Source organism: Pantherophis guttatus, chromosome 9, assembly GCF_059756535.1.
Source record: "Pantherophis guttatus breed Tessera chromosome 9, ASM5975653v1, whole genome shotgun sequence".
In the NCBI taxonomy this organism is placed as follows: Eukaryota; Metazoa; Chordata; class Lepidosauria; order Squamata; family Colubridae; genus Pantherophis; species Pantherophis guttatus.
In genome coordinates this window covers 26,538,794-26,562,373 of record NC_142071.1, presented here as the reverse complement: position 1 = coordinate 26,562,373, position 23,580 = coordinate 26,538,794, and the positions used below count along the sequence as shown (strand labels likewise).

Below are 23,580 nucleotides of genomic sequence, written 5' to 3'. Positions count from 1 at the left end.
GTCTTATCTTCTCAAGGCGAAGAGCATCCCTGAATCCTTCAAATTCTTTGTATAAATTTTAATTTCTGATAGAAGAGAACATTTGTAGCTTTGGGTTGAACTGTGGAGATCCTGAGCTTCGTTTTTTTTTATTATTTATTTATTTATTTATTTATTTATTTATTTATTTATTTATTTATTTATTTATTTATTTATTTATTTATTTATTGGTTCAATTTATATGCCACCCTTCTCCGGAGACTCAGGGCGGCTTACAATGCGTTAAGCAATAGCCTTCATATTTTTGTATATACCTGCTTAGTAGGGCTTTCGCCCCCTCCTCCACCAAGCGGTGTTCTTTTTTTATACAAAGTCAGCTTATTGCCCCCACAATCCAGGTCCTCATTTTACCTACCTCGAAAGGATGGAAGGCTGAGTCAACCTTGAGCCTGGTGAGATTTGAACTCGCAGTAATTGCAGGCAGCTGGCAGCTAAATACTACTTTAACAGCACTTTAGTCCGCTGCACCACCAAGGCTCTTACAGGTTTTCTTACAGATGTTTCATTACACAATGAAGTAACATCCTCAGTGCACCGATGATGCTATCTAACTGTCTACAAGAAAACAACCAAGCTCAGAGAGCACCAAGACTCCACAATTTAATATTTTTAATCAGCCTAATAACTCATCTCTGAACCTGTTCCAGACTGTCTTAAAATGTGACCATTATTGGACAAGGTATCCTAGCTAAGGCCCAACCTAACATAGAATAAGACGAAATGTTGGGTTTTTTTTTTAATACAAAAACAAAATCTACCCTTCGTTAAGAACACAGATGGATAATTCAGTAAGAATCTTTTTTTTAAAAAAAAGGAATCTCTGGGCACATGAAGCATCTAATCCAGGGATGAAATCCAGCAGGTTCTGACAGGTTCTGGAGAACCGGTAGCAGAAATTTTGAGTAGTTCGGAGAACCGGCAAATACCACCTCTGGCTGGTCCCAGAGTGGGGTGGGAGTGGAGATTTTGCAATATCCTTCCCCCAGGAGTGGGGAGGGAATGGAGATTTTGCAGTATCCTTCCCCTGGAGTGGGGAGGGAATGGGGATTTTGCAATATCCTTCCTTCCTTCCTGGAGTGGGGAGGGAATGGGGATTTTGCAATATCCTTCCTTCTTGGAGTGGGGAGGGAATGGAGATTTTGCAGTATCCTTCCCCTGGAGTGGGGTGGGAATTGAGATTTTGGAATATCCTTCCCCCCTGGAGTGGGGAGGGAATGGAGATTTTGCAATATCCTCCTCCCCTGGAGTGGGGAGGAAATGAGGATTTTGCAGTATCCTTCCCCTGGAGTGGGGAGGGAATGGGGATTTTGCAATATCCTTCCCCCAGGAGTGGGGAGGGAATGGAGATTTTGCAGTATCCTTCCCCTGGAGTGGGGAGGGAATGGGGATTTTGCAATATCCTTCCTTCCTTCCTGGAGTGGGGAGGGAATGGGGATTTTGCAATATCCTTCCTTCTTGGAGTGGGGAGGGAATGGAGATTTTGCAGTATCCTTCCCCTGGAGTGGGGTGGGAATTGAGATTTTGGAATATCCTTCCCCCCTGGAGTGGGGAGGGAATGGAGATTTTGCAATATCCTCCTCCCCTGGAGTGGGGAGGAAATGAGGATTTTGCAGTATCCTTCCCCTGGAGTGGGGAGGGAATGGGGATTTTGCAATATCCTTCTCCCCTGGAGTGGGGAGGGGATGGAGATTTTGGAGTATCTTTCCTCTGGAGTGGGGTGGGAATGGACATTTTGCAATATCCTTTCCCCAGGAGTGGGGAGAAAATGAGGATTTTGCAGTATCCTTCCCCTGGAGTGGGGAGGGAATGGGGATTTTGCAATATCCTTCCCCTGCAGTAGGGTGAGAATGGAGATTTTGCAGTATCCTTCCCCTTCCATGCCCACCAAGCCACGCCCACCAAGCCACACCACGCTCACCAAGCCACGCCCACAGAACCGGTAGTAAAAAAAAATGGATTTCACCGCTGGTCTAACCTCATACTCAAGAATGATGTGAATCAGAAATGAAACACATACCTTTTCAGTCCCTATGCCTTAGGTGCCTTTTTTTACCTGGTGCATTACAGTAAAGTCCTGGTGGGCACGGAATGGGCTCAAGGCTCCCTTCTGGACAGTAGGACCCAGGAGAACATTTTGCCCCTGTGGCTGTCGCTGGACAGAGACAGTTGCCATTGGTGTAATTATCAAGATCGAAGGGCTGAGGGGTCCAAGCAGCTGAAATGCAGAACCAGCCTAGGGGAGAAATAAGGAGAATGTGAAGTAAGGGTAGATTGCACTACGGACAACTAATCCTCAATGAGCACAGCCCAAACTCTTTTTGAATTTGGTCAACCAAAGGAGACAGAGTACTTGACCATCCGTTTTAATTTCTTTAATAAAATCATTAATTTTTTTTTTAACCAAATCATGTTTTATAAAAGCAAAGCAAAACCAAGCAAAACCCAACGCTCATGGGGTTATTCCCAAATCCCAAACTCAAGAGTTTTGCAAAAGATTCGCCCGCCTAGCTCGTTCCTACTCTTAAAGTGAGATTTATAAGAGATGAACCAAAAAAAAAAGAACACATCAGAGAAAAACTGGTTCAAATCAGGAAGAAAATCAGAGGAAGACAGGTTAGTGGTTCCTCAGATTAAGGAAATTGGGAGATAGAGCTGGAAATAGATGGAGGTGGAGGTGGGACTAAAGATGGAGGGGGATATGGAGATGGTGATTGAGGTGGAGGTGGAAGCGGGGGTGGAAATGGAGATAGAGATAGAGATTAAGGTGGAGGTGGGGATGGAGGTGAAGATGGAGATAGAGGTGGAGGTGGAAATGGAAATGGAAACAGAGGTGGAGATGGTGATGGAGGTGGAGGTGGAGGTGGAAGTGGAGATGGAGATTTAGGTTGAGGTGGAGATGGAAGTGGAAACAGAGGTGGAGATGGAGATGGGAATGGAAGATGGAGGTGGAGGTGGAGGTGAAGATGGAGATGGAGATTTAAATGGAGATGGAAGTGGGGGTGGAGGAGATAGAGATAGAGATTAAGGTGGAGGTAGAAACGGAGGTGGACATGGAGGTGGAGGTGGAGATGGAGATGGAAACAGGTGGAGATGGTGATGGAGGTGGAGGTGGAACTAGAGATGGAGATTTAGGTTGAGGTGGAGATGGAAGTGGAAACAGAGATGGAGATGGAGATGGAGATGGGAGATGGAAGATGGAAGATGGAGGTGGAGGTGAAGATGGAGATGGAGATTTAGGTGGAGATGGAAGTGGGGGTGGAGGAGATAGAGATAGAGATTAAGGTGGAGATAGAAACGGAGGTGGACATGGAGATGGAGATGGAGATGGTGATGGAGATGGAGATGGAAGATGGAGGTAGAGGTGGGGGTGAAGGTGGAGATTGAGATTTAGGTGGAGATGGAAGTGGGGGTGGAAATGGAGATAGAGATTAAGGTGGAGGTGGAAATGGAGGTGGACATGGAGGTGGAGGTGGAGATGGAGATGGAAACAGGTGGAGATGGAAGGTGAAGATGGAGGTGGAGGTGGAGGTGGAGATGGAAGTGGAAACAGAGATGGAGATAGTAATGGAGATGGAAGGTGAAGGTGGAGATGGAGGTGAAAGCGGAGATAGAGATTTAGGTGGAGATGGAGGAAACGAAGATGGAGATGGAGATGGAGAAGGAGGTGGAGTTGTAAGTGGGGAGAGAGATACAGATGGAGATAATTTTGGCTGATGTACAGGAACATTTCTTCTTCGACATGTAACCTCACCTGCATCACACTTCCCTGAAACCGTAGTTAAGTTCTCCTTCCCACAGTAGTGTCCTGGAAGGCAGGGTAAGCAGCTGTCCAAGCTTTGTGCCATGGGGTCTGGATTATAATAGCCCCTAGGGCATGGAAACTGGATGGCATATCTGGTTCCTTTGGGGCAACAATAAAAGAGAAGCAAGAACCAAAATCATTCTTCAAACAAATGTAATGTTTGCAATATTGTTTTTGGCCTAGTTGTAAGATTGGAAGTAAACTTAAGATCCAGATCACAGGCTCCGGGCTAAATCAAATACTTCGGGATTCAAAAACAGTTATAACAAACTTTTTTTTTTTTTAAAAAAAAAACAGTAATAACAGTAGCTTTCCTAGGAGGTTAGCCCCGAAAACATTTTCTCCTGTCATGCTAATTTTCTAGACAATGGCTTTTCCTTCCTTTGCTGCTGGCAGAAATGGAGCAGAGCATTGTTGAAGAAAATACTGATAGATTTCTTTCTGGTTGCTCAAAAGAGTTGGCTACTGATCATGAAAGCAAAAAGAATGAGATATGTCATTCTAAGAAAACCCAACAATCTAAATGAACAATAAAAAGACTTCAAACAAAAACCAATACTACATTTCAAATCCATTATTTATTTGTCTGCCTGCCTGCCTGCCTGCCTCTATATCAGGGGTGAAATCCAGCAGGTTCTGACAGGTTCTGAAGAACCGGTAGCAGAAATTTTGAGTAGTTCGGAGAACCGGCAAATATCACCTCTGGCTGGCCCCAGAGTGGGGTGGGAATGCAGATTTTGCAATATCCTTCCCCCAGGAGTGGGGAGGGAGTGGGGATTTTGCAATATCCTTCCCCCAGGAGTGGGGTGGGAATGGAGACTTTGCAGTATCCTTCCCTTGCCATGGCCGCCAAGCCATGGCCACCAAGCCACACCACCGCCCACCAAGCCACGCCCACAGAACCGGTAGTAAAAAAATTTGGATTTCACCACTGTTCTATAGCGCTCTCTCTCTCTCTCTCCCCCCCTCTCTCTCTCGCTAGCTAGGTAGCTAATATCTATCTCTATCTATCTAATACAGGGGTGAAATCCAAAATTTTACCCTACTGGTTCTGTGGGCGTGGGTTGGTGGGCGTGGCAGGGGAAGGATACTGCAAAATCTCCATTCCCTCCCCTCCTAGGGGAAGGATATTGCAAAATCTCCATTCCCACCCCACTCTGGGGCCAGCCAGAGGTGGTATTTGCCAGTTCTCCAAACTACTCAAAATTTCCGCTACCAGTTCTCCAGAACTTGTCAGAACCTGCTGGATTTCACCCCAATCTAATCTCTCTCTCTCTCCCTCCCTCTCTCTCTCTCTCTCTTTCTCTCTCTCTCTCTCTCTCTCTCTCTCGCTCTCTCTCTCCCCCCCCCCATCCATCCATCCATCCATCCCTTGCTGCTCGTCTCAACTTTCCAAACCCAACTTCTTCTGGAAGATTTTAGATATAAATGAAGGAAATTCTATTTCAGGAATGGGAACGCTTGAGGATTCTAGAATTGAAGCTGCTTCAATTCAGTTGACCTGTTTTAGTGCTTCTTCTTTAGATCATCTACTGCCACAGAGCATAAATTGTTCACCCATCTCTTGCACTGTCCTGTCAGTGTTCCTCCTTGAAGCAGGGATGAGGCTGATAACAAAGAGTACCAACCACATCTCTCATCAAGTGGGGAGACCTTACAGGCCCTTCAGATGCAGGCCATGAAATCTACTGCTTCTGTTGCATGCTTCTTTCTGATGCTTTGCACAACTGAGCCTAACTGTCAGCAGATGGCACTCCTGTATCTGGATAGATATTGAAACTCTGAAATGTTGCCCCTGTATTTATTTCCCTTTTGGAATCAGATTCGCCTCTTTTCTCAAATGGACCACTGGGAATTTGTTTCCAGTTCATCAGAAAAATGTATGTTTTTTTTTTTAAAAGGACTTCAGCTTTGAGCTTACCTTCAGGACAATAAAAGCCAGGAGGACATGGGAAACCATCATAGCTGGTGGTGTTTTCAGGGCAGTAGTAACCGGCTGGACAAAAGGAGCAAACAGACTGTGTGGTGAGATTATTGTAAGTTCCTGCAAGGCAGGGAAGAGGGTGGCTGGTTCCCTCTGGACAATAGTGACCCACAGGACAAAATCCTCCCTGTTCTGGAAATCCTGTAAGAATGAAAGAATAGGAAAATCTACAGTGATGCTTCTAGTCCTCAAGAAATAAGAGAAAGGAGTGGCAGGGAGGAAGAGAGAAGCTCGAAAACAAAAATCAGCATTCATGTATTAATCTCCATCCTCAAGTTCTTATGGTAGCTAAACCCAATTTAGTTTTCACTTGACTTGGGCATACAAAACATTTGCTAGACCAATTCTTGAATACAGCTCATCTGTCTGGAACCCACACTGCATATCGGACATAAATACAATCGAGAGAGTCCAGAGATATTCTACAAGAAGAGTCCTCCATTCCTCTAACCGCTATAAAATACCTGATGCCACCAGACTCCAAATTTTGGGCTTAGACAACTTAGAACTACACCGACTTCAGTCTGACCTAAGCATAGTACATAAAATTATCTGCCACAATGTCCTGCCTATCAATGACTACTTCAGTTTCAACCACAAAGGTACATGAGCAAATAACAGATACAAACTCAAGGTAAACCGTTGCAAACTCGATTGCAGGAAATACGACTTCAGCAACAGAGTGGTCAATGCCTGGAATGCACTACCTGACTCTGTAGTTTCTTCCCCAAACCCCAAAACTTTAACCTTAAACTGTCTACTGTGGACCTCACCCTATTCCTAAGAGGTCTGAAAGGGGCGTGCATAAGTACACCAGCGTGCCTTCCGTCCCTGACCTAATATTCCTTTTTACTTACTCTTTTCATGTATTCAAATTATGTTTATACTTTTACCTGTTATCTTATATATGTTTGACAAAATAATAATAATAAAAAGATTTGGAAGATTGCAATTTGGGACAGTGGTCTGCCAGAGCCATTTTATATTAGCTTCTTTTTTCTATTATTTTTTCCCCTGCCTCCCCACTCCAGTTTAAATTATTTTAAACTAAACCGATTTGATGAGTAATCAGTGGAGCAAATCTACCTACATTTGCAGACTGCCAAGACTGCAGTGTTACACAGTCTTTTGGTAGGAGCAAAAACCCTATCAGGATATATTCTTAAGCAAATATGGCCAGAATTGCACTGTCTGTCAGCATCCTGATGCTGCTATAAAAAGACGAGGCTTGACTTTTCACCTACTTATTTTCTCTGTAGATAATATCCCCTAGGAGATGGGATGGGTGGGGGGAACATTCCTGTGGGGGTGAGGTCAGAAGCTGGGGAGACTGACTTGGAAGATGGCCAATGAGAAGATGAGAATTGGGGAACGGAAAGGGAAGGGTTTGGGGGTCAGAGGGTTAGTATCGGCTACGACGAAGTTGGGGCCAGATCTGTCATACTCAATAAATGGAATACTTCAGCAAAGATTAATTGTTTGGGAGTGCAATTTATTTGAGATGACATCGAAACCTGATACTGTCATCATCATCTTCTTCTTTTAATGACCCCATTATCCCTTGCGGGGTGAAGTCTGGGCAACTGAATGGAGCTAGCAGAGTGTTTACTGGCCGGACGCCTTTCCTGTCACCAATGCAGAGTAATATTCAGCAGATATATTCTCCTTGTGCCCAGAGAGAGAAATACCTGCCTCTACCTAGGATTGAACTCGCAGCCTCCGGATTGTGAGGCGAGAGCTCTACCTCTAGGCCACCGCACCGCTCGGCTTAGATTATGACTGTACCTGCCGTAGGGGAAGAGAGAATAACCTGTACTTAAGGTAACACAACACAGGCATGCTTATATGTATGTGCCTGAGACTACTCACCCATCACCACGTCCTGATTAATTGGGATGCCTCATTAGTAAACAAAGCAGTTTTAATCAATTCACCTGATTAATCTATTAAGTGCTGCAGACCAGATTGGGTAGGATAGGAATGTGAATGAAATTAGCTTAACACCCAAACAGCTGATTTTGGGTTGGAAGGAAAGAAGAATGCGATCTGATTCCCATTTGCAGAGAAGAGACGGATTTGTACCCTGCTTGACAGAACATGCAGCTGGCCCTCTCACCTGCTGGGGTAGGTGTAGTGGCTCCAGGTAGGCAGTAGTAGCCAGCCAAGCAGGGTCCAGAGGGTGCCGAGAGGCCAACAGAGGAGCAAAAGTACCCAGGTGGGCAAGCAATGCAGCTGGTCTCAAGCGAAAGATACAGTCTGGGGAGACAAGAATTCCCAGCTAATTTCATAGGAGATAGAATAATAGGGTTTCTTCTGTCGGTGTGTCACTACTCTTCCAATTTTGTGCAAAAATTATTCGTGCTGCTGTTATTATATGGATGGTTAAATATTTTATTTCCTTTTCATATTTTCCATTTATTATACCTAGAAGAAAGGTTTCCGGTCTCATTTCTAATCTTTTAGAGAAGATAGAGTAATTAATAAGATTATGGAATGTGCAGAAATGGACAGACTTACAAAAGAATTACAAGATAAAGAGGAACTTGATTATTATCTAGTATGGGAAAAGTGGTATACCTGGTTGAAAAATAGAAAAAGGAAAAAAGAATAGGGAGTAATAGGGAGTAAGAGCCTTGGTAGTACAGTGGTCTAAGGCACCCTGTTATTAAACTGGTTATTAAGACCAGCTGCCTGCAATTACTGCAGGTTCGAATCTCGCCAAGGCTCAAGGTTGACTCAGCCTTCCATCCTTTCTAAGGTAGGTAAATTGAGGACCCAGTTGTGGGGCAATAAGCTGACTTTGTATAAATATACAAAAGGATGAAGGCTATTGCTGAGCACATTGTAAGCCGCCCTGAGTCTCCGGAGAAGGGCGGCATATAAATCAAATAAAAAAAAAATTGGAGTTACAGAAACAGGAACATAAATCACTAACATAAATTAACAATGAATCATAAAGATAGATATATGAGTAAGATCAAACAAGGAAGAGTCAAAACACAAATAAGAACATACATTACTGTTGTTTATTTGACAATATATATTTGACAAAATGTATATTTGAAATCTTTGTTTGCATGTTTTGTTCTGTATGTTTTGTTGTCACTAGTTCTGTTGTGTTTGTACTTTTAAACAAATAAAAATTTATTTAATTAAAAAAAAAAGAATAATAGGGTTTGAAGGGACCTTGGAAGTCTTCTGAAGCAACCTCTTCCTCAAGCAGGAGACTTGGATTTGCAAGCAAATCCCTTATTTGACACACTATAATTGGTGACTTGGGTTGGAGATACCAATAGTACGTTGACAAAGCAAAATCAGTACTTCTGGCTCTGCCAATCTAGAGCCATGATTTAACAGTAACAGAGTTGGAAGGGATCTTGGAGGTCTTCTAGTCCACCCCCATGCTTAGGCAGGAAACCCTACACCATTTCAGATAAATGGTTGTCCCAATCTCTTCTTAAAAACCTCCAGTGTTGGAGCACCTACAACTTCTGGAGGCACTTCCTTCTCAAGAGGACAAAGTAATCAGAGTCCATATGCTCTTAAGAGACATACCTGTCTGAAAAAGTACCTGCCGGACATGGCAGAGGGATTCTAGTGCCTGCTGGGCAAAAGTGCCCCACTGGACATGGGCCTCCAGCACTAATATTCGTGATTCCATCAGGATTTGGGACACTGGAGCCTGAAGAGAAAGCCAAGACAAAAAATACTAGAACAGAAATAGTGGTAACTAGCTTAGAAGCCTACATCAAATACTAGCTGTTAGATGTTTGGAAATAGGGTTATAGTCAGGAACACCAAGAACCAAGAAAGACATGTTGAATTATTTCTAAGCATTTTTCTTTACGGTTCCTCAACTGTAAACCAAAATCTTGCCAAACTAAAACAATTACTTACATCACTAAAGATATACCGTATTTTTCGGAGTATAAGATGGATCTTTTTCCCCAAAAAAAGAGGTGAAAATCTGGGTTTGTCTTATACTCCGAATGTAGCCCCACACAGCTTCTCAAACAGAGGTTTCAGAGGCTGAAAAAAGCATCAGAAACGAAGCTTCAGAAAAAAAGCCTCCAAACAGAGCTTCAGAAAAAAAGCCTCAGAAACAGAGCTTCAGAGGCTTTTTTTCTGAAGCTCTGTTTCAGAGGCTTTCAGCGGCAGGAAAAAAAAGCAAAAAAAGAGCAAGGCACAGAGCTCACAACCAACAAACCTGTTGCTAAAATTCATCTCTTGGAACAGCTGATTGGAGGTATTCCGGGAGGCCAATCCAAAAAAATCAGCTTTTTTCTTATTTTCCTCCCCAAAAACTAAGGTGCGTCTTATACTCTGAAAAATATGGTACATTGAGAACTGCTAAGAGGAAGCCATCTTAACACTCTTCCTCCCATCCTAACTATCTGAACTTCTCTGTCTCTTTGCCCTCTGGAAGGAAGCGCCTTCCTCCTGGGAATCCAGACTACACTCCACCACAGCTACAGGAAAATGGTAGAACATGCTGGTTTGCCTGGAGAAAGCCCCAAAGTCCTTCACTGGCATTTCCACAGAGAAGCTTGAGATAGGAGGAGATGGGAAATCCCAGAATCCCGACTGATGAAATGATTTTCTATGTTTAGCCCAGGATATTCACAATTCCTGGTCTAGTTTGAATCATGGATCTAACAAATAGTGATTTTAAAATGGCAGCCTGTTGATTATCTAGACAAGATGCACAACCCACACTCTTTTTTAAAAAAGAATACCCTGTTTTCCTGAAAATAAGACCCAACCGGAAAATATGTCCTAGAATGATTTTGCAGGTTACTCGTAATATAAGCCCTACCCCCAAAATAAGCCCCAGTTAAGACTGTCAGACAGATGGATGCATTTAGTACCACATTTCCCCCCAAATAAAACCTAACCAGAAAATAAGCCCTAATGTGTCTTTTGGAGCAAAAATTAATATAATATATTTTAGGGAGAAACACGGTATGTACAGCTGGAATTTAAAATAAGAGGCAATACCAGGGGTGAAATCCAGCAGGTTCTGACAGGTTCTGGAGAACTGGTAGTGGAAATTTTGAGCAGTTCAGAGAACCGGCAAATACCACCTCTGGCTGGCCCCAGAGTGGGGTGGGAATGGAGATATTGCAATATCCTTCCCCTGCCACGCCCACCAAGCCACACACCCCCACCAAGCAACGCCTACAGAACCGGTAATAAAAAAAAATTGGATTTCACCATTGGGCGATACACACAACCTACCTGTACTACAGAAGAATCCTGGCAAACAGGGACCACTGGGAGAAGATAATCCTGATTCTCCACAAAACATCCCTGGATAGAAACACAATTTACAAAGCTATCTGAATAAAGTAAAATCGATCCATTTTTTCCCAACTGAGAAGGATATACAGTATACTCTGCTCTGGCCCTGCCACATTCAACAATGCAAATGCTATGTCTGTGATGGCAAACCTATGGCATGCATGCCACAGGTGGCACGCATAGCTATATCAGTGAGCATGACAGCTCAGTTCTGTGCGCGCCGGCCAGCTGATTTTTAGGCCTTCTGGGCCCACCAGAAGTAGGGAAGCAAGATGTTTCCTGCCTCCAGAGAGGCTCTGGAAGCTAAGGACAGCAAAAAAGTCACTTCCTTTCCCAACCAGTTGGGAAATGGGCCATTGCAGGCCTCCGGAGGGCCTCCGAGGGGGTGGGGAAGGCTGTTTTTGCCCTCCCCAGATGCATACAGAGAATCTGGAGCCAGGTGAGAAAGAAAAACGGGCCTACTGGGCCATCACATGCCAGGAGCGGGGGGAGGAGGGGGGGTTGTGCATGCATGCGCAGGGTGGGGTGCATAGAATTATGGGTGTGGGCACGTGCACAAACCTTCCCCGTCCCCCTCTCCTTGCACACGATGGCAAAAAATTAGCCATCACTGTGCTAAGTTCTTGAAGAAATAACAACCAAACCCCCACAGCCTTGGAAATCTTGGTCAAAGTTTAAATAGACTGAAATGAAAGTGGCTTTTGTTTCAGAGACGGGAGAGCTCACCTGAAGGGCATTGCTGGCATCTCTGAGCTTGGTCAATGCCAGCAGATGGATTGTAAGTCCCAGGGGGGCAGGGATAATAGGAGACCCCAGTCCTTGGTGGGCAGTAAAATCCAGGTGGGCATTGATATCTTACACCGTTTTTACAATAAAGACCAGCTGGGCAGGGGAAACATTCATCTTGGCCTGGGAGAAAAGAGAAAAGATGAAGTAAGCCATTGTCTTCTCCTCCTGGTTCTCCTTTGTGAATTCAATCAACTTCTCCTTTAGCTTAAATATCAAGATCGTATCTAGATTTATTACACATGGATTCCAAGGCTGCTTATCCATGCTTCTTCCTACTTTGTCAGTGGAGATACTGGTACAACAGTCTAGGTTGGCTTATTGGAGAAGAAGAAGGAGAACTTCCAAAGAAGCACCCGTAGGACTTTTGGAGAACCTAGACAGTGTTAAAACTGGCTTTTTAATACATTTACATGTCAGAGTGCATACAGTGTGACTATTTTGAGACAACCCAGAGCAAAATACAATAAACAGAGGTTTGTCTTTCAAAGAGTGGTTTATCTACAAGGAATATATACATACATGTACTAGGCAAAGTCAGGCAATCAATCATCAACTACAGCACGGAAGCACACATGGATAGAGAGATGTCTTCACAGGGCTTCTCTTATAAAACAGCCTCTTAAAGTGAGTTAAGATCATTACAGAATTACAGCATAGTAAGGTTCATTTCTGAGCCTCTGAGGTTTAAAGTGAAGGAAACCAGCTGAAATCCATCAGCAATTCCTACCAGCGAAGCATGAACCCTCCTTTTCACAGCTAACCTGTTATTGCACTGTATTCCCCATCTTGGCATGGAGATGGCATGGCTGACCCTACAGGGCAGAAGTGACCTTCAGGACACAAGTCTCCGGTTACTCTGTCCATTGGTCTTGCGGCACGTGTGCCACCCCTGCAGTAAAACCCTGAAAACAGAGGGGAAAATCAATTGCATTAAATCATATTTCGTTGCAGAAGCAAGCAGAAACACAAACCTACCCTGGAAATGCCGAAACTTCAGATTTGTAAAGTTCTCTATTATGTATCGATTTGCCTATTGCCAAATGACTCAAGAATTAAGTTTGTTATCACAAACTGGAAGGCAAATACTATTCATTGCAAAAAAAAAAAAAAAAAATTACGAGGAACAGAAAAATTATTCATCAGCTCCTACAATTCCTAGTGCTGGAATTCTAGAAGTAGCTATCTGCTGTGACCTAGGCCCAAGTAGCTATTATCAGACACAATCAGTCCTAAACAAACATATTTTATTAGAACAGCTGAGAATTACTTCATTCTCAGCTTAGTCCAAATTAACTCCAAAACAAATCCTTCATAAACAGTCCTTCGGCCTTATGACCAACCTTTGTCTTCTTTGGCACCCTGCCAAAGGCTTTTCTTGGCAAAGGTTCAGAAGCAAGAGACACTGACAAGAAACAAATGTAGCAATGTTGCTTTCCTACAAACATCCCAAGAGCAGTTGCTGCTCTTTTAAGCCTTCTGGGAGGAGCCAATCATCTCCTGGCCTTACTCCCGAGTCGTCCTTTTTGCTTTAGCTGCTCTTGCCTTTTGGCAGCTCTTTGCATGCGTGCACTAGGAACAGGGTCCTCCTGTTCCTCTGCCTCTCTGCTGTCAGCCTCTGGAGGCTCCGGAGTCCACACATCGCTCCCAGATGACCCTGGCCCCATCTCTGCCTTGGATGCAGAGCCCTCGTACGGGCCTTTCCCTGATTCCAGGACTGGCCCATTGTCCTCCCCAGCCTCCTCACTGTCTGACTTCACTGCCAGCTCTGCAGGCTGCTGTCAGACCACAACACTATCCCCCAAATCAATAGGTTAGGACGTTCTACAATGCATATTATATTAAAATCCAAAGCAGGTGGAAGTATAAATATATATATATATAACAACTCAAGGCTTAATTCCTCTGTTGAAATCCAGGGCTCAACCTCTCTAAATTACATTTTGATTCAGGATAATTATCTTCAGAGTCCCAATAATCCAAGGGGAAAGAGAGAAAAGTTAGTTTGAAGTGGGCTTCACAGCTTTGAACGCAGTAGAACCCATAGCATTCCTAGCCCAAGCACATACCATACTAAATTCAATACATTAAGATTGCAAAGCTGAAATGACTAAAGCTGGATGCAACAGTATAAACCGAACCACTTATAGGAGCAAAACTGTCAGCTTTCCTCTAGGGAAGGGATCGTATTACGAGACTTCCTTTCCAAATTGCAATCAAAGATGCGCTTGCAATTTCACCATTATCTTCTCACCTGGAGCACAAGGGCCTGTAGGGGAGATACGTCCGGGGCTGCTACAGAAATATCCAGGTGGGCATAGTCGACACCAGGTGGAATCTCGGCCTCCTTTTTGTTCATTCCATGTCCCAACTGGGCAGGGCATTTCCCTGGGGTCTTTGGTGCCAGCTGGACAGTAATGCCCGGCAGGACATAGACCCCCAAAGGGAGGTCCGGTCTTAGAAAAGAGAAAGAAGCCAACTTATACATTTATTTATTTATTTATTTATTTTATTAAATTTCTATACTGCCCTTCTCCCGAAGGACTCAGGGCGGTGAACAGCCACGAGATAAAACAAATAAATACAAAAATTTAAAATAGATTAAAAACGAGTTAAATAATTCGGCTGAATTTAAAATACCCCATAATTTAAAACAAATTAAAATTTATATTTAAAAGGGGAGAAATTGAGAAGATACATGAGAAAGTCATTCTAATGCAATGCCAGAGATGGGTTTCAGCAGGTTTTGACCAGTTCTGGAGAACCGGTAGCAGAAACTTTGAGTAGTTCGGAGAACCGGTAAATACCACCTCTGACTGGCCCTGCCCCCATCTATTCTTTGCCTCCCGAGTCCCAGCTGATTGGGAGGAAATGGGGATTTTGCAGTAACCTTCCTCTGGAGTGGGATGGGAATGGAGATTTTACAGTATCCTTTCCCTACCACGCCCACCAAGCCATGCCCACCAAGCCACGCCCAAAGAACCCGTAATAAAAAAAATTGAATCCCACCACTGTGCAAAGCACGCAGTCTTCAAAACTTAGGGTTTAGATCAGGGGTCTGCAACCTTAAATACTCAAAGAGCCATTTGGACCCGTTTCCCACAGAAAAGAAAACACCGGGAGCCACAAAACCTGAGTGGGCGTGGCCAACTTGATGTCACTCACTTCCACCAGTCACATGACCCCCTAGCCATGTCTAACCAGCTGGTCATTAGAGAGAACCACCGGGAACCACAAAATCCTTTTGACATCTCTTTCTCTCCCGTCTCTCCCCTCCCTCTCTCCCTCTCTCCCTCTCTCTCTGTATCTCTCTCTCTCCCTCTCTCTGTATTTCCCTGTCTCTGCCCTGGCCACTTCTCCATCCCCCACTGTCACCCTTACCTTCTCAGGCCAGGTGAGGAGTGACTGGGAGGGGAGGGCGAGGGGTGGGGCCAGCCACATGGAATGGAATGGAAGGGAAGGGAAGGGAAGGGAAGGGAAGGGAAGGGAAGGAAGGGAAGGGAAGGGAAGGGAAGGGAAGGGAAGGGAAGGGAAGGGAAGGGAAGGGAAGGGAAGGGAAGGGAAGGGAAGGGAAGGGAAGGGAAGGGAAGGGATGGGATGGGATGGGATGGGATGGATGGGACGGGATGGGATGGGATGGGATGGGATGGAATAGAAAATAAAATAGGACAGGACAGGACAGGATAGAACAGAACAGAATAGAGCTGGAAGGGATCTTGGAGGTCTTCTAGTCCAGCCCCCTGTTCAAGCAGGAGAACCTCAGACAAGTGGCTGTCTAGTCTCTTCTTAAAAGCCTCCAGTGATGGAGCACCATTGATTTCTGGTGGCAAGCTGTTCCACTGGTTAATTGTCTTCACTGTTAGGAAGTTTCTCCTTAATTCCAGGTTGCTTCTCTCTTTGATCAGTTTCCAACCATTATTTCTTGTCCTGCCTTCTGGTGCTTTGGAGAATAATTTGACCCCCCTCTTCTTTGTGGCAGCCCCTCAAATACTGAAATACTGCTATCATGCCCCCCTTCCCCCCCAGTCCTTCTTTTCTTTAGACTAGCCAGACCCAAAATCTGCAGCTGTTCTTCATATGGTTTAGTCTCCAGGCCTTTGATAGATGAAGATTGTCCAAGCTGAACGTCTCCAATCTTATGTCTGGAAGGAATCACTCGCATTATCTTGGCCACTGACAAATGGTTGCAAGCTTATCAAAACAAAACAGGAGAGGGGATATTAGCACCGACTTACTGGAGAGGAATTTGTAGATCCTTGGAAGCAATAATAACCTGACTGGCAAAGTCCTTCAGGTGCCACCAAGCCAAGCTTGCTACAGTACATGCCCGCTGGGCATTGTTTACAGGATCCTGGTCCAGTGCCATGTAAAGTATCTGAATAAGTGCCCTAAATCAAAAAGCGGGGGGGGGAGGGAAATGTGTCAGAAACCAAAGGAAATCATAGGCACACAAAAGACAATTTTATTTCACTCACTGAGCCAAAAATCCAAGATTGTGTGGGTACCTGGAAAATTTGGAACTTGGGTTTGAATTTCCAATATTCACTGGAATTTTCAGGACACTCATAGACTGTAGTCCCAGAAGAAAAGAGTGAAAAAATTGATGGTACTTGGCCAATTGAGCAATCAGTGTGGTCTTCTGTAAGGTTTGGAAGTTTTCTTAAGGGCCAGTACAGGTTTTTCCTTGACTTACAACTGGCCATTCAGTGACCACGTGAAGTTACCACAGATGTATCTGGAGGTACTTACAACCTGGTTCTGAAATTCCAATGGCTGCCCCCTCCCCATGATCCCATGGCTACTTGTTGGGTGCTCGGAAGGATGGAAGGCTGAGTTTAACCTTGAGCCTGGTGAGATTCGATCTGCCAAACTGCTGGCAACCAGTGATCAGCAGAAATAGCCTGCAGTACTGCACTCTAACCACTGCACCACCGTGGCTCTTTAATGCGGTAAGATGCAGTGGCGCAGTGGTTAGAGTGCAGTACTGCAGGCTACTTCTGCTGACTTCCGTCTGCCAGCAATTTGGCAGATCGAATCTCACCAGGCTCAAGTTTTGACTCAGTCTTTCATCCTTCCGAGGTGGGTAAAATGAGGATCCAGATTGTTGGGGGCAATATGCTGACTATAAACTGCATAGAGAGGGCTGCAAAGCACTGTGAAGTAGTATATAACTAAGTGGTATAGCTACTTTCCTTCCTTCCTTCCTTCCTTCCTTCCTTCCTTCCTTCCTTCCTTCCTTCCTTCCTTCCTCCCTCCCTCCCCTCCCCTCCCCTCCCCTCCCCTCCTCTTCTCTTCTCTTCTCTTCTCTTCTCTTCTCTTCTCTTCCCTTCCCAGTGATTAGAAGGCAGTATTGCAGGCCAACTCTGCCCACTGCCAGGAGTTTGATCCTGACCAGCTCAAGGTTGACTCAGCCTTCCATCCTTCCGAGGTGGGTAAAATGAGGACCCAGATTGTTGGGGGCAAGAGGCTGACTCTGTAAACTACTGAGAGAGGGCTGTAAAGCACTGTGAAGTGGTATAGAAGTCTAAGTGCTATTGCTATTTAGAACTTACCACTGGACAAAGAAGAGGCAGGATGCTTCGAGTTGGACAGTAATGCCCTTTGGGACAAGCCAATGGTTCCACCAGACCAGTGTGATTGCAAAACATGCCAGCTGGGCATTCTCTGCAGGCGGATTGAGCCAGGCTCTGGAATGATACAAAGTAGAGAAGGTTGAAAGGGCAAATCCAACTTATATTTCAATGAACAACAGTCTCAAAAAGACTAAGTCCCCAGGCTCAATAGTTCTGAAGTGGGGTAAAAGAGATGAGGTTGATGTCTTTCAAGAGCAACTTTCTTTCATTCATGACCCTCTTGCTAATCAACAACCAGGGGGAGCTAAGAAAAGCAACAAAGATCATTAGGGGACTGGAGGCTAAAGCATATAAAGAACGGTTGCAGGAACTGGGTATGTCAAGTCTTATGAAAAGGGACGTGGTGGCTCAGCGTCTAAGATGCTGAGCTTGTCGATCGAAAGGTCGGCAGTTCAGCAGTTCGAATCCCTAGGGCCATGTAATGGAGTGAGCTCCCATTACTCATCCCAGATTCTGCCAACCTAGCAGTTCGAAAGCAGGTAAAAAATGCAAGTAGAAAAATAGGGACCACCTTTGGTGGGAAGGTAACAGCGTTCTGTGTACCTTTGGCATTGAGTCATGCCGGCCATATGACCACGGAGATGTCTTCGGACAGCGCTGGCTCTTCGGCTTTGAAACAGAGATGAGCACCGCCCCCTAGAGTCGGGAACGACTAGCACATATGTGCCAGGGGAACCTTTCCCTTTTAGTCTTATGAAAAGAAAGGCTAGGGGTGACATGATAGCAGGGTTCCAATATCTCAGGGGCTGCCACAAAGAAGAGGGAGTCAAACTATTCTCCAAAGCACCTGAGGGCAGGACAAGAAGCAACGGATGTAAACTAATCAAGGAGAGAAGTAACCTAGAACTAAGGAGATATTTCCTGACAGTGAGAACAATTAATCAGTGGAACAACTTGCCTCCAGAAGTTGTGAATGCTCCAACACTGGAAGTTTTTAAGAAGAGATTGGATAACTTGAACTTGCGGCCCACGGTCTGGATACCTCTCATGCTGGCCCTGCCCCCACCCAGTTTAGCAAAGGAGAAAAAAGTCCTGATACGTCATGTGACGCCATGAGTTTGACACCCCTGGTATAGGGTTCCCTGCCTAAGCAGGTGTCAGAGTTGGAAGCCATATTAGGCCAGAAGTTTCCATGCTGCCACCTTCTCATGTGTGGGAAAGTAGGAGGGGAGATTTAGTAGAGGGGTTGTCTTTAGATATAATAGCATTCTTCCTGTCGGTCAAGGTCAGGGCGATCCTACATCTGGAGAAGGAGTGGTCGGAGTGAGGTCTCAAGATGGGACGGATGGTGATTGGAGCATGTGATCGACTGAGGAGTGAGGGGATGGTTTTGGGGGTTTTGATTTACTGAGGGAAAACCCGGACCTCTCAGATTTGTGTTTTCCCAGATGTGCCAGTTTACTTATCCTAGTAAACAGAACTTTGAAAAATGTTTGCTTCAGAGTTTTAATTTGGGGTTGGGGGGGTTGTTTCTGGAACACTGACAGCAGGGGGTTGGACTAGAAGACCTCCAAGATCCCTTCCAACTCTGTTATAAGAAGGAGGAGGAGGAGGAGGAGGAGGAGGAGGAGGAAGAGGAAGAAGAGGAAGAAGAAGAAGGAGGAGGAGGAGGAGGAGGAGGAGGAGGAGGAAGAGGAGGAGGAGGAGGAGGAAGAGGAGGAGGAGGAGGAGGAGGAGGAGGAGGAGAAGGTGGCAAGGCAATCAGTATCATCCTATGTAGATGAGACATGGGGCAATGAACCCAGGACAGATTTATAATGACCTGATAATTTGCCTTTTAAGCAATTAGTCAAGTCATTGGTTATGAGAAAAGTAGCAGGCCTAACAACTCAAAGCAAGTGCTTCTTCTGAGATATCAAAAGATGAGCCAACTTCCTGTTTAATCACCCAAAGCGACGGTCATTAACTGGTAGGCTGTCTTTCCTATGTTGCTTTTTATTCCTAATTAGGGCTGTACATCAGCACACTCCAAAACAAATAAGTCTATCGTTTCCTTTTGTGCTCCATGCTGAAAATATGCTGGCTGCCTATTAGCTAACTGAAGCTTCAATGCAGTCATTTCGGAGATGGGCTTCAGATACTGTAGCAACCGGTTCGCCCAACGCTGGAAATGGGAGACCGCGCGCGATGTCCCAAAACATGCCATAAAGCATGTGTGGATGGCTTGAGCATGCCATCCACACATGCGTACGACATCAAACAACATGGCAATTCGCTCACGCACACCATCCTTAAATGCACACAGTGTCAAAAATGCAGTGATATAGGATAGGACCGGTTCACCCAAATCGGTACGAACCGGCTGAATACCACCTCTGAATCATTTGTATTCTGTTGACTATTCTTACCGGCTGAAAAGTCCCGGGAGGACATGGTTCAGGTTGAAAAGCCCCTTCTAGGGCATAATGCCCTTCTTTGACCATCATCTGGGTAGCGGTTCTGGCAGAGCCGGTGCAGAAATAACCAGGTTTGCATGGCCCACTTGGAGCTACGGTATTTGTTCCATCACAGTAAAGCCTAATATTAGAATGGGGGGGGGAAAGCTTTATTGTACTCATTTGCTCGCTCTTACGTTTTGTAGGCCAGCTAACTTACGCAGAATATAAATGCAGCTCATAGTAGGTAAATAAAAAGTGTTCCTGTGTTTGAACATTCCTCATATGAATCAATCAGTCAGGCAGGACATTTTTCAAGGTAGCTTTGACTGGGTGGGATTATTTGAATATCACCAGAGGTGGGATTCAACTGGTTCTGTCCGGTTTGGGAAAACCGGTTGTGGCAACTGCAGGAAGACTCCGTCCATCCGCCTGGATGTAATGCGCTCACATTTGCAAACCGGTAGGGAAGGTCAGTGAATCCCACCTCTGAATGTCACACATGCAATTTTAGGATTATGATGTCCGGTAATCTGGATGGTTTAAAGGGGGGCTAGGAAAACTCATGGAGGACAAGGACTCCCCCCCCCGCACCTTCCTAGAGTTTTTCTGCAAATGCAGGAATGACTTTTCAAATCCACTGAATAGTGATATATTGATTGAGACAGGAAATGACAGAGCGGCTTGCTGCATAATTGTGATGTTGAAGGTTGTGACTGACCCAAAGTCACCCAACTGGCTTTCATGGCTAAACCAGAACTAGAACTCACTGTCTCCTGGTGATTGGCCCAAAGTCACCCAGCCAGCTTTCATGCCTGAGGCGGGACTAGAACTCACCCTCCCCTGGTGATTGGCTCAAAGTCACCCAGCCAGTTTTTATGCCTGAGGTGGGATTAGAACTCACCCTCACCTGGTGATTGGCCCAAAGTCACCCAGCCAGCTTTCATGCCTGAGGTGGGACTAGAACTCACAGTCTCCTGGTGATCGGCCCAAAGTTACACAACCAGCTTTTATGCCTGAGGCGGGACTAGAAGTCACCTTCCCCTGGTAATTGGCCCAAAGTCACCCAGCCAGCTTTTATGCCTAAGGCAGATCTAGAACTCACAGTCTCCTGGTTTCTAGCCTGGTACCTTCACCACTAGAATCAACTGGCTTTCTTACGGAGGATAAGTATATCAAGGAAGATTCACTGTAACTTTAGGATTGGAGCAGGAGTGAAATCCAGCAGGTTCTGACAGGTTCTGGAGAACCGGTAGCAGAAATGTTGAGCAGTTCGGAGATCCGGTAGCGGAAATTTTGAGTAGTCCAGAGAACCAGCAAATACCACCTCTGGCTGGCCCCAGAGTGGGGTGGGAGTGGAGATTTTGCAATATCCTCCCCCCAAGAATGGGGAGGGAATGGGGATTTTGCAGTATCTTTCCCCTGGAGTGGGGTGGGAATGGAGATTTGGCAGTATCCTTCCCTTGTCATGCCCACCAAGCTACATCACGCCTATCAAGCCATGCCCATCAAGCCACACCCACAGAACCGGTAATAAAAAAAAATGGATTTCACCACTGGATTGGAGGTAACATGCCTATAAAGCACAATTTCAGACAACAATGGAAGAGGAGGGTATGTTTTCATGTCCAGTTGTAGCTAGAGTACCAAGAAACATCTGTTTGCCCTTGGTGAAAATGCAGTAATTGTTAGTGACCTTTAACCTAACCCAGCTTGGCTATCCTTAAGCTCTTATCCTGTGTTTCCATGGGAAAAGTAAAAGGAACCAATGCAATACAGATGTTTTAAAGAAGGGTTTAACAAATAGATGAAGGGTTGTCTTAATAATGCTTTCAATAATCATAATCATAAAAAAGGGACAACTTGACTTTGACTATTGAGCACTGGGGAAAAGTGACTAACTAATACGGAATAATTATGACCATGAGATCTTCTTTGTATGCTTTCCAGAGGCATCTGACTTTAAAAACAAAAAAGAGATTAAAGAAATATTGAAAAAGACACACTTTTAGTCTGATCAGCCAAGCCTCGCTTCCTTATATGTTTAATCTAGATGACATTGCAGCCCTATTCATCACTGGACTTCAACCCGAGATTAAGCATGGCTCATAACTTAATTCTTCAGCTCCAATTACCATTTTTCCCCCAAATCACCTTGAAACATGAAACTGGAGAATTAATGCATCTCATACATTATAACAGGAATTGTATTTCCCCAACAGTGATGTAAATTTGGAAGCTTGCACCAGAATATTGAAATTTCACTTCCAACAGATATAATACTTAGCATGTCGATTTTTGCGTAGTGTAATTCATGAGCTATTCAGGTTATTTTTTTCACCTGACTCAACTTTCCTACAGGTTTCTAATCCAGTCTCCCTAACTGAGTATCCTCCCAATGTGTTTGACAACACCGGAAGTGGTATTCAGCCGGTTCGGATTGGTTCACCCGAATCAGTAGCAGAAATCCGCCCACCTGCCCCGGCTCTATGCCATTCCTATTTAGGCATGTTTTAGAGGCCAGGTGCACACACGGAAGCCTCACGTGCCAGCAAAGCATATGCACAGAAGGCCAGGCGCATGCATGGACGGGGCACGTGCATTCACATTTGTGAACAAGTAGTGAAAGTAAGTGAATACCATCCCTGGACAACACCCCATACAGTTGTCCAGCACATAGAAGATTGCTTTACACCTTGTGGATGATCATGAAGCTGATTTCTACCTCTTTCAGGAACAGCATGTTTTCACTGTAATCGTATGTGGGGATGAGCTTGGGAAAAGGGGAAGAGAGGCTGCCTAAGAATGATCAGGTAAGAGAAGGCATAGTCTGCAGCTGTATAAGGGGCAGAGAAAGAAACTCAGAAAGGATCCTCCCTAACTTCTCAGGCTGTAAAAGAGACAGCGGAAGAATTGTACTTTCAGATCTGCATGATTCTGTGCATGGTGCTGGAGAAGATTCCTGCGAGTCCCTTGGACTGCAAGGCCATCAAACTGGTCAGTCCTAGAGGAGATCAACCCTGATTGCTCTTTAGAAGGCCAGATCCTAAAGAGGAAACTCAAATACTTTGGCCACCTCATGAGAAGGAAGGACTCACTGGAGAAGAGCCTAATGCTGGGAACAATTGAGGGCAAAAGAAGAAGAGGATGGCAGAGAATGAGGTGGCTGGATGGAGTCACTGAAGCAGTCAGCGTGAGCTTAGATGGACTCCAGGGGATGATAGAAGACAGGAAGGCCTGGAGGAACATTGCCCATTGAGTCACAATGGGCCGGACACAACTTCACAACTAACAACAACAATAACAACATTGTCAGGTCCCATAGATCCATATCAGGACACTGCCATTTTGGTGGGGAGGGAGCCTGGATCCATTCTTTAGTTTATAGCCTTTTTCCTGGTGCCCATCTATCCTGTGCTTTGATTTACCTTCATGGGAATGTAAGAGGGGGAGGTCCACCTGTTTTGTCTCAGCTCCGGAGGCTCCAGCAAGAGATGCCTGAGAAGAAGCTTCTTATCACCTTCTCAGCTGGCGATTCTCAAAACAACTTCGCGCCTGTGGATTGGCCTATTCAACACCGGACTGAGGGGAGGGGCTTCTTACTGCTTTACCCTAATGGAATTGCACAAGGAATCCTCAGATCCTGCTTCCTTTGTCTTG

At 45.0% G+C, this 23,580-nt stretch overlaps 1 protein-coding gene across 1 annotated transcript in view; it reads right to left on the bottom strand.

Annotated features, from left to right (window-relative positions):
* Positions 1 to 23,580, bottom strand: part of LOC117668244 (uncharacterized) — a 167,242-nt gene that overhangs the window by 101,413 nt on the left and 42,249 nt on the right. The window contains exons 14-25 of the mRNA XM_087875571.1: positions 19,894 to 20,062; positions 17,465 to 17,599; positions 16,148 to 16,300; positions 14,167 to 14,368; positions 12,677 to 12,817; positions 11,853 to 12,035; positions 11,064 to 11,135; positions 9,381 to 9,507; positions 7,942 to 8,081; positions 5,763 to 5,966; positions 3,791 to 3,940; positions 2,093 to 2,272 (exon numbers count right to left, since the gene is read on the bottom strand). Of these exons, the coding sequence (XP_087731697.1) occupies positions 2,093 to 2,272; positions 3,791 to 3,940; positions 5,763 to 5,966; positions 7,942 to 8,081; positions 9,381 to 9,507; positions 11,064 to 11,135; positions 11,853 to 12,035; positions 12,677 to 12,817; positions 14,167 to 14,368; positions 16,148 to 16,300; positions 17,465 to 17,599; positions 19,894 to 20,062 (1,856 nt within the window). The remainder of the gene's footprint in view (positions 1 to 2,092; positions 2,273 to 3,790; positions 3,941 to 5,762; positions 5,967 to 7,941; positions 8,082 to 9,380; positions 9,508 to 11,063; positions 11,136 to 11,852; positions 12,036 to 12,676; positions 12,818 to 14,166; positions 14,369 to 16,147; positions 16,301 to 17,464; positions 17,600 to 19,893; positions 20,063 to 23,580) is intronic.